This window comes from Myotis davidii, unplaced genomic scaffold (assembly GCF_000327345.1).
Source record: "Myotis davidii unplaced genomic scaffold, ASM32734v1 scaffold196, whole genome shotgun sequence".
Lineage (NCBI taxonomy): Eukaryota > Metazoa > Chordata > Mammalia > Chiroptera > Vespertilionidae > Myotis > Myotis davidii.
In genome coordinates this window covers 4,278,050-4,289,525 of record NW_006288258.1, presented here as the reverse complement: position 1 = coordinate 4,289,525, position 11,476 = coordinate 4,278,050, and the positions used below count along the sequence as shown (strand labels likewise).

Below are 11,476 nucleotides of genomic sequence, written 5' to 3'. Positions count from 1 at the left end.
AAATATGTAAGTCAGTCTTTATTTTGAATTCATTGAATGATAAAGCTGACTTGATGAGATCTGTCTTATAAAACAATTTTTAAACAAATAAAGATAGCTTCCACCAGTGCTGCTGAGCATTTCATAGGAAAGAAGAAGTGAGATCAGCAAATGCAGGTAGGAGCTGCTATTGCAGCGATGAAGGAAAAGGAATTCTTCTTGAGAATAGCCATGCTCACTCCAAGAGACCCATTGCAAACTGGGGCATCTTAGTAATGTTCACTCAATGTGTCTCCTTATAAATCATTTTTTAATTTTTCCTGCTATTAATAGTTAATGTTCATGGGGAATATAAATTGTGCTAGTTACTATGCATTTTAAGCTGTCCATGTTTCTGAGTTCTTATCACTGAAATTTAATGAAGGGCTGAGAAATGTGAGTGCAGGTGCTTTAGTAGGGAAAAAGGAAGAGAAAGTAATATCATGAGCTAGACAAAGAGAGGAAATATTCCCTCTAGTTACTCTATTGGACATTGTGGTGGTTTAAGAAGGTCTACTTGGCTGCATTGGAATGTCTTTTTCAGGAGGAGCACAAAGTACCTAAGGGCCTTGAGAACAGGGAATATGTGGAACATTTTATACCTTTTTCCTATCCTCTTTCCCAACACCTACCCTGGTGCTCACACCTAATGGTTGTGCTAAGGAATGCTTGTTGGAATGTACTGGATGGTGATTGTGTGTAGTCAGTTAAGCTTCTATTTATTTTTAGAACTTTTATGTTCCATCACCTGGCAGAGGGACTATCAGATTGGAAGCATACAATAAAAAGTATTGAATGAGAGAATGTAATAGCCAAGGAGAATACAAATCCTATTTAATAAAAGCCTAATATGCAAATCGACTGGTGAAATGACTGGTTGCTGTGATAGGCACTGACCACCAGGGGGCAGATGCTCAATGCAGGAGCTGCCCCCAGCCTGCAGGCCCCAGGCCGGCCAAGGCAGGTGCCAGTGGGGGTCCCCCAATTGCCCTGCTGGTCACCCTACAGATCAGCTCTGATCACTGGCCAGGCCTAGGGACTCTACCTGTGCAAAAATTTCATGCACCAGGCATCTAGTTCAGAAATAAAATTTCCGAAGGTTAGCACTGTCTGCTGCTGTTATAGCGCAAGGGAAGTGGAACTTCCTTTAGTAGGGACAATGGGTCATGCTATGAGGGAGGAGAGGAAGACCTAGAGAACCAGGTGGTTAAGAGCTGACATGGATCAGACCACAGAGCAGCATAGACAATTCTAAAGGAGCCAAGATGGTCTGCATCCAGAGGTTTAGAAGCTGTGGAGGAGCTCTGGTCAGGCCAAGCAATCAGGGATGGGCCTGGGTTTCTGGTTTGGAGTAGTAGGAAGGGAGGAAGTGGTCCTTGTGGAAAGAGGCCGTTTTCCAGGGCTGAGTGAGTTTGGCATTCTGAAGTTCTAACTAATGGGCCCCAATATCCCTGTTATCCAGTCCTAAGAAAGAAGTATTTCAGATTCATGTTTTCAGCATAAGTCATTGTTACCTAGAACTGCGTATCCTCCTTCTGTTGAAAAGTATGTTCCTGTTTCCATTGGACCTTCAAAACAAGGAGTCACGCTAAATGTCTGAGAAGCAGAGGTGATGGAGGCCCCATTGAGCTGGAGATTGCTGAGACAGCCACTGAAACTGTAGACTGAGTTTATCTAAGGGAAGAAGACATTTCTTAAAATCCATTTTCTCAACACTCACAGATGCACCAAAGGGAATAAAAGTGAAGGAATTTGAGTCTCGAGAGAAACCAAGTAACTCCTGATTTATCTTAGCTATCTGAATGATAAATAGTTTTCCAGGTAGTTTCTTTTTAACTAGTTCTTTCAAGCTGGAATTTTCCTTGATAATATCAGCCATGTGATTAAGTATGAAAATGTTTATGTATACCATGACCAAATTAATTGTAGTTGTGATTTTCAAAGTAAATATTAGAAATATCCTAGTTTGTTTTTCTTCAAGAATGATAGCTGTGTCCAAGATCATCTAACACTGATCAAGGCTAGCAACATTCTTGTTAAGTTTACTATGGCTAAATAAACATCAGAAAGCTCAAATTTCTGGCTCCATTGGCTGTCTTTGTGGTTGAATATTTATCATACCACAGGACATGATAACTGCTTTTGAAATCTTTTAAAGAGGTTGTCATAAAATGGGACTACTTGCCTAATATTTAATTAAACACAAACCCCTCCTCCCTTTTTGTGTTATCCCATATGTAATGAATCTTAGAAATGTATTAACTGTGTTAAAATCAAATCTATATTTATATATGAAAATTTAGTCCTTTAATGCAGTCCCTTTATCATAAAATTGTTTTTTAAAAGTATAATATTTTAAACTTTTAAATTATAAAAATAACATGTTTCTTACTATGCCCTCACTTCTCTCAGGGTAACCATATTTCCTTGCACATTTACAAATTGTGTGTGTGTGTGTGTTAAGAAACAAAAATGGGATCATGGTTTACATAATTGCCTGAAAGGTTTTTTTCACTCAATAATACATAATCAAATGACTTCAGTTTGTTGTTTTTTTTTAACCTAAAGGTATGGTTACTTGCTGGATAAATAAGAATCTTCCGAAAACATAAATTTTCATGATAATTTATACCTCTGAAACTTTTTTCATCTCACCTTTACCTAGAATTAAAAGATCACTTCTGACTTTGTAATGCCAGAGGGTGTACAACACTCACTCAGCCAAACTACCGTTTCGCTCTGGCCAGTTTCCTAATCATAGAAGGAGGGCTGGAGTAAAGGATCTCCCAGCTCTAAAGGTCAAGGACTCTCCCTAGTCACAACCTGGCTTACCTGGACATTCTTCACAGCTCTCCCAGGAGCGACACCTCCCAAATACATGGGACCTTTGATTTTCCAGGCAGCTCTCGTAGGAGGGAGACTCTCTTCTGAGACTCGAAGACCATCAATTACCAGGCGGCCACTGCTCTTTTCCCGAATAAATATCACCTGGATGGAGAGAAGGTAACTAGCACATCTCCAGGACATCCCTGGATGAGGGGAAAGACCATGTGGCCTCCCCTCCCCTCTCCCAACTTTACTATCTCAATACTGTGGGAAATCTGCAGAAATCCTTTGGAAAAAGGGTCCTTCTCCGAAGGTCAGGAGTTTGTCTCTTGCTTTGAGGCTGGATTCAAAGTTACAGGTTTAACTTCTGAATGTAGCATATACTTGGCAGAGTTCTCTATAAAGCTCTTCCAGCTGGCCCGCCTACTTGCTGACTCCTTAATCTATTGTAATTTATTTTAAGGCAGCTTACATTGCTTACTCTTTCCATTATATACACACTGACTAGCTTCAGTACTCGGGTAGTTCTCCCTATTATGTCCTATCTTCCTCACAGATACACTCCTCACTTTGTATCTTCCACAGCTTAGTCCAGGAAAGACATTCAGCAATTGTTGAAAATCTAGAATATTAAGGCAGTAGGAAAAACACAAGTGAAAAATCCTTAGATACCAAACTTCAGTTTATGTTGGCCATTGATTCTTTGGTTAAAATAATTGCATTAAAATTGATTGGTCAAAAAATTATACTCAGACTGTATCTCTTTTAAAAGAGTGTGCTTCAGGATTTTTATAAGAAATTAATACAAGTTTTTGAAATTGAACTCTGAGCGTATGGAAACAAGTTTAAAATAGAAGCTTCTAGAGAAACCAATAGTGGGGCATTAGTGCCAGTCCATTTGCCAGTGGTGAATATTTGCTGAGAATAATATTCTCTGCCTTCAACTTACATCATGCCACAATCCATCATTGTATTTCTCTTGGCTCCTAATCTTCAGTTTCTTGTGGCCAACGTTAAACATGAAAACCAAGCGGCCGTGGGCTAAGAATAGAGTCATGAAGTCATTTTCTTCCTGATCTGAGACATAGAAAATCATCCCATGGGAGGAGCGAGTTTTCAGACGAATGGAAAACTGAGATCTGGCGAATGAAAAGAAAAAGGTTGCCACGGGTGAAATGAGACTGAGGGTGATCTCTAACTTCCCAAAGCAATACCCAGTAAGGGAGAAGAAGTAAGTAGCCATTCTCTGTACTCCCAAGCAGCGCTTCTTCTAATGATCCTTTAGCATTAGTAATGAAGTATGGATAAGCACTGCTAGTGCAAAAATGTAAATCCTTCTCCATTTCCTTATACAACAGGAATACATGCCACATTTAAGGAAGCGTTGTTTCAACTAAAGATCATGTCGTATCTTGCTTTAAAAATGTGGTTGCAATTAGTTTAGCAAAAATCTATGTTAAGGAAGCTTATTCATGTGGACAAAATACTAGTGATTGATTAATATGTATATGGGCATATAAACAATATGATTTGTTTACTATCTAAAATACAGATGCAATTTTTCCACAGTAAAAATTAATCAATGAATATCACATATTAAACACGCCCACCAAAGTGTGTAGAAATTAAAACTTTCTATAACTTTAGCTCCAGGCCATAGATAAAATACATTTACTAGGCTAACTTCTACATTCTTCCTGAAGGATACAAAATACTGATTTTGCCTATTAGGCAAATAGCAAATTAGAAGTTATTAGACATTTCTTATTGAATGTACTGCCTGTCTAAGCAAAAGAGCTATATAAGACCTATATAAGAATATTTGGTTGCTAACATTTTATTTTTTAAAATATTTTTATTGATTTCAAAGAGGAAGGAAGAGGGAGAGAGAGATAGAAACTTCAATGACGAGAGAGAATCATTGATTGGCTGCCTCCTGCATGTTCCTTTCTGGGGATTGAGCCTGAAACCTGGGCATTTGCCCTGACCGGGAATGGAACCGTGACCTCTTGGTTGATAGGTCGATACTCAACCACTGAGTCACACTGGCCTGGTTTGGGTGCTAACATTTAAAAAGGAATCTTTAATAATACTAAATAGCCTGAAGATTTGTGGAATACCAGGAAGAAATGAGGAGCTTCAGTGATAGCTTGAGGGCCAATAGAGATGATCATCTTTTTCTTATTATCTTCCCTTTTGGTGCCACGTGAATCATATTTTTTGACATCAAAATAAATACTAAATAGTGCATAATTTATACTTTCCAATAAATTACATTCTTTGTGACTTTCTTCCCCAAAGTAAGGTGCATAAAACAGCATTATCCTAGGAATTTGCTGTGTCTTATCAAAAAGAAAAGACAACCAAAGAGAGAAAGATGAGGCAAATTTTAAGGACTCATCTAACCTTGATATCACCTTTTCCCCTTTGCTCCCCGCCCCGCCACAACAAATTGCTTTCAGATTGTAAGTGGGAATGCTTCTGAACTGCTGGAAGGTTGATAAGGAAAGACACTGGAAATACACATATGCAAATAAAGATGAAGGCTGGTCTGGGTATTACGTTTCTGGAGGGATAGTATGCTACTTTACTTTTCACCAAAATCTCCTTTCAAGTGTTCAAACTCTTGGCGGCTGTTGGCGGTTCCTCCGTACTGATAGGCGTGCTCTATTGCTCTAGGGCTGTTGGAGAGGTGGCAGTGAGAGTCTCTTGGAGCATTTTTCTCTAGGAATTTCAGGCCAATAGGATCTCTTGAAGGTGCGTCTTTATTTTTCTCTCCCTATAAGAATAGGAAATAAATGATACTAAGGGATAAAAGTGACATACCAATAGCAAAAATTCATTTGTTATTTCCTTATCCAACAACAACAGCAATAATAAAACAAAGCGTGTACTAGTGTGCATTTCCCATTAATGATATGGTTACTCATGCTTACCACTATAAGCAAATGACAGCAGGAGATGAAGCAGTAACAGCAACAAGCAACAGTACAGTATGTTAACAAATCCAAAATTCTAGTCTATGATAGTAAAGCAGAATTAAACTGAAGCTATAAGGATAATGTTCTATCATTTATTTTTTATTATTTTTAAAAATATGTTTTTATTGATTTCAGAGAGGAAGGGAGATAGAGAGATAGAAACATCAATGATGAGAGAGAATCATCAATCGGCTGCTGGGACAGACTTCAAAGGCAATCTCAAACTTCAATCCAATGTTGAAAGACTCATCTGTGGAGAGAAATACTAGTAGGTCTCAAGAACAGCAACCTAAATTTTGTAACTATGGTGTCGCTTTGTAAAAATATATTTTTGTATGTATATTTGAAAGTATGATGCCTTTTTTAGTACAACAGTAGAAAGTGGGATTTTTTTTAAGTCAACCACACTGTAGAAAGCTCTGTGGGGAACTGAGATAGTAGCACATCACTCTTGTGGAGTATGGGGTGGGGACAGCATGCTGAAATACTCTATGGCTGTGGGAGCTCAGGGGAGGAGGACCATTTAATATGTCCAAAGTGAGAAAGGAGGAAAGGGTACACTAGGTCCCGAGGCTGGAGTGTTTGGAGAGCACTGTGGAGGCCCGTGTGGCTGGATTGTCCTCTTAAGCTCACTCCAAGAGACCCATTGCAAACTGGGGCATCTTAGTAATGTTCACTCAATGTGTCTCCTTATAAATCACTTTTTAATTTTTCCTGCTATTAATAGTTAATGTTCATGGGGAACATAAGTTGTGCTAGTTGCTATGCATTTTAAGCTGTCCATGTTTCTGAGTTCTTATCACTGAAATTTAATGAAGGGCTGAGAAATGTGAGTGTAGGTGCTTTAGTAGGGAAAAAGGAAAAGAAAGTAATATCATGAGCTAGACAACTTTTTTTAGGGATCATGCAGGAGGCAGCGGATTAATTGATCCCTAAAAAAAGTTGGCAATAAAATAACCCTAGTGTATCAATCAATAAAATCCACATATTATAGGCAACAATATCACTTTAACACACACATATTATTAATTACACATGCTGTGCAAAACGTTAAAATACCTAGCAACAGCTTCAAAATAATTTTTGGTAATAAGCTATGTAGTAAACGTTTATGGGACAGGAGATAGAACAATTTAAAAAATTACCCATGCTTTAAAATTGCACTGCTGATTTTAAAATTTAAGAGTTGTGAAATTATGGTTATTTAGTCTTACTTTTTGAAGCAAAGGTAAATGCAAATAAATCTGATCATTCAGGCATTGATTCATTTATTCAAGCAAGTGTGTATTGATGACCTAATAGAAGTGAAAGAGAAAAAAATCAATGTTTCTTTAAGCCTTCCATGGGCAGTGGTGTGTGGTGGGGAATAGAAAAGTGAGTGAGAAATGGTGCCTGGATTTTAAGAAACTGAAAATCTTTTTGAAGAATGGATATATAAATAGCAAATTGAAAGACAGGTTGTTACCAGATAGAAAGAACCTTAGATGAGTTGCTGGAGCTTGGGGTTTTATTTTAGGTGGTGAGGAGGCCCATAGGTTTTAAAAGTGGGGAGTGGTGTGATCTGACCCACTTAGGAAGAAAGCTTGCAACAAAGGAAGGGAAGAGAGGAGAGGAAATGTTTGTAGTAGAGAGAACTGGAGAACACAGCAAATCAGGATGAGATCCAGGATTAGATAGGAGGAAAAATCCTGGTTCCAGATTATTGAATGAACTCACACCCTTAGTTTTCACTCCTCCCTAATTCCCATTGAAATATCAAAAGAACTATACACATTAAAATATATCCATCATAGTCCTGAAATCTAGGAGGGTTTCTAAGAACAAAGCTGTGTAAAAATTTCCAGGAGATATTTCCAGGAGATAGCATAAGATTCATGGTTTGCTATCTCAGCCTGGTTCTGGCCCTGGAGAATCTAAGGGTGGTAGTTAGATTAGAGAAAGTGGGGTGGTGCTTTGAGACTCAACCTCCTAAAGAAAAACCCACTTGGTTCCACCGTCCTCTCTTCCCTTCCTCACATTGTAGTCAAGACTCAGAACCTGGTTCTCAGGTACAGAAGCAGGTTTTTCTCTTGGGGGAGGAAATATGTGCAGTTACCAATGTTCTTTTGGCCCAAGCCCATCCCAGTCATGAGTGGGCAGAATGGGATGGAGTGGGGCTTCCTGGAAACTTTCCCTCTAACATATCTTCGGAAACTTCCCAAACTCCATGCTGTATTCCAGCCTCAGTGGAGCAGCATGCCTTATAATGGGAGATATGATCACATTTGCCTCATCGAAGGGCATTGGAAATGTCTCATTGAAGGTTGGGGTGAGAGTTTGGTGGGGGACTGGGAGTTTTCTCCAATTCTGGCTATTCCTGATTCTCTCCATTTCTACGGAGATGATCTCACTCTTTGTCAGTCAGTGCATCCACTTAACTATGGGAGGAGCGACAGTGACTTGGATCACAGGGGCTCAGCAAAGCAGGAGGTTACTGGACCATGACAGTCTCAATTCACCAGCCCTGTCTTTCTCTGCTTCAATGTGAGAATATATGAACTAGGATCTGTTTCTTGTCTGCTGAGAAAATTAGTGAGCTCTCATATCTTTATATATGGCAACTAAATACCATAAACCCTCTGTGGATATATGATCTGAATATTAATTGTAATAAAAAGAGAAGTTATAATTTAATCAATTACTTCATTACCATATAATAGAGGCTCAGCTTATTATTTAAAATGGCTATGTGTGTGGGGATTCTCCCTGAACCCCATTAGACTCTGACTTTATCAATGTAATTTATTTTTCTGAGTGTCTATTAGTTGCAATCCAATTGGTGGCACCAATTTCAATTTAGCAAGATTATTTTGTTTCAGACAATAGCCAAACTAGTTAAGGTACTTAAGAAAAAGAGGGCAATGTGTTATAAAGCTATGGTAGTATCTTAAGAACACAATCCAAGGGAAGATAGTAGAGTGGGTCCTACCAGGGGCAAGAATCAGGAATTAGAAAGCTAGGAAGAATCAAGACACTCCTTTTCTGGATGTTTCTGGAATTTCAGTTTTGTTTTTCTCAGAGTGTCTGTTATCATTCTTCTTTCTCTGCAGGGCAGCTTTCTGCCCGTTTCTCTTCTTTATCTGAGCACGATTAACACAGAGCCCTTAGGTTTGCATGTTTTCTAGTCAATGACCAGCCCAGAGGCGTCTCTTTGGGTTGTGAGTTCCCAAGAAGAGAAGATGATGGCTCAGCTGAGTTGACATGATGTACCTTGGTCCAATCATCTATATCAAGGTAGACGAAGTCACAAACCTAAAATACTGGGACCCCCCAGTAGGGAGGGAATCAGTTTTCAGAGAAGGGAGTAGTTGGCCTGGTATCTAGACTGTCTATTGCAATGTAGAGAATGTTTATTATCACATTAAACACCAAATGAGGAGATACTTTTCCAATTAAATTTGAAAACATAAATATCACAAAAAATTTTCAGGCTGGAACATAGTGGTAAGATAGGTACTCTTATATACTCATGAGGAAATATAAAATAACTTTTACCTTTCTGGAAAGTAATTTGTTTTGATCCAATAATTCTGCCTCTAGGAATATATCCTAACAAGTTATTCAGTAATATGATTAAAGATTAATGTACTATGATCTTCATCTATAAAAGAGAAGAAACTGGAAACAACTGAGAGTCTATTCGTGGTTAAATTAATTATAATAAATGCATAAAATGGAATATTAGTAAGTTATTGTGAAAATAAATTATTATGAGGCCTAATTGCTATGATTCAGCCTTGATGAAAACTTCAACCTGAGGCCACAAGTTTTTCTTGGTAGCTATTTAAGGAGCTTTTGATAAAAGGGCAAATACAAGGGAAGATTAGCAAATACTCACATTCTAATTATTAAAAAATATAAGTGAAATCTATAGTGATTTTGTGTCTTATTACAAAATTGAGTTTCTAGGACTTTTTACCATAAAGACTAAGAGGCTATTATAATATTGAAAAGTTTGTGTTAATAGTTCCAATAGCAGCTGTTGATTGTAACCTTGAGATGATGAATGTTTGTTTAGGAAATTACATTTGATAGACAGCTTCATCCAGAAAACTGTATTCATTTAAAGGGATAAACTGTGTTTGCTTTAGAAGGTTGATCTTCCTCATCAGCCTATGACATTAACCTGCTGTCTATGATCACCTGACAGTGTTCAAGTCCCCGCTAAACAATTCTCAGGATAAATCTTTTAGTATCAGTATATAAAGGTGACAGTAAGATTTCATCAGAATTTAATAATCTCCTCTGAAAAAATCCTTCAAAGTATCCCCTAGCAAAATCCTTCATAAAAATAAATGAAATTATTTCTCTGCCTGAATCACTTTATAAAGTCTTCCATGTGAAATTCAGATAGGGATCCCAAAAAACTTCTAAGGTTTGATTATACTAGCACATGAACAAAATTATTAACATTGATAAAGAAATCATGTGTGAACAAAGGGAAGCTTCATGGGGATTCTAAAAAGTGTTCTATTGCAAGCTGAACTATGTGGTCAGTGAAAAATCAAGATATAATGGGCAGTGAAAAACCATCCGAAGTGAGAAGCTGGCGGTGGGGGGCGGCGGGGTGGCGGGAGAATGTTTCCCTCTGCTGATGGTTCAAAAGCCAGCCTTGGAAAGAAATCACTTCTTCCCCTGCAACCTCACTGGCATTCAAGAGCATGTAAACCACAATCAGATGCCAACTTTGTCCATTAAATTGACTAAATTATAAAAATGTGACCATACCCAGTGTTAGCAATTGTGAGGAACAATAGGTTTTTGCAAATGTCATTTGTGAGACTCTAAGTCAGTATTGCAAATGCACATTCCCTTAATCTAAGCAATTCCACTTTTAGGAACACTCCTGAGACTTTATAGAAATATAACAGCTCACGGTTACCGAATGTTTACTCCATGCCAGACACTGTGTTAAGAGAATTTCATGCATCAACTCATTTAATCCTTATAGCAACTCTATGATGCAGATTTCTAAATATTTATTGAACACCTATTATGTGCATTGCTCTAGGCTCTTAGGATAAATCAATGAACAAAACAAAGGGGCTTGTATTCTCGGGCTTCTGATCAAGGGGAACCAGCAGGCGTTCAGCACCGAACCCAATAACCTGAAGGCCCGCAACTCCTTTCACTACAAAGATCTCGTTCACGGCAAGATGGTGGGCGTGGAGCCGGCGCCCACGGCAAAGGTGTGGTGGTCATCATGAAGTGGAGATCTGGCCAGCGAAAGCCAGACCACCTCCTCCCTGCAGACCACCTTCAACAAGAAGGCGCGGGCCACCCTGAGCAGCATCCGGCACATGATCCGCAAGAACAGGTACCGCCAGGATCTGCGCAGCCAGAAGCCTTCGATGGTGAAGAGGAAGCGGCCCGCCCCACCAAGACCTCCTGAGCACCCCTCCCCCTAAAGCAATAAAGGTATCAGCCAGCTTTCCTAAAAACAAACAAACAAACAAAAAACCCCATAATAAATAAAGTATGTAATCAATTAAAATGTGGCAAATGCTATGGGAAAAAGAACTAGAAAAAGGAAGCCAGTAGTACTGTGGAAGGCAGGAGGAAGGCTGTGGTGTAAAGTGAGCCTCACTGAGCACGTGAGAGTTGAGTGATTC

General features: G+C 38.7%; 1 protein-coding gene and 1 pseudogene across 2 annotated transcripts in view; one reads left to right on the top strand and one right to left on the bottom strand.

The window, feature by feature from the left end:
- The window catches only part of LAMA4 (laminin subunit alpha 4), a 136,354-nt gene that overhangs the window by 7,562 nt on the left and 117,316 nt on the right, over positions 1-11,476 (bottom strand). For both annotated transcript variants that reach the window (XM_015561621.1, XM_015561622.1), the window contains exons 31-34: positions 5,436-5,623; positions 3,794-3,983; positions 2,851-3,006; positions 1,533-1,692 (exon numbers count right to left, since the gene is read on the bottom strand). In XM_015561621.1, coding sequence (XP_015417107.1) covers positions 1,533-1,692; positions 2,851-3,006; positions 3,794-3,983; positions 5,436-5,623 — 694 coding nt within the window. The remainder of the gene's footprint in view (positions 1-1,532; positions 1,693-2,850; positions 3,007-3,793; positions 3,984-5,435; positions 5,624-11,476) is intronic.
- LOC107182539 lies at positions 7,953-11,300 on the top strand (annotated as a pseudogene).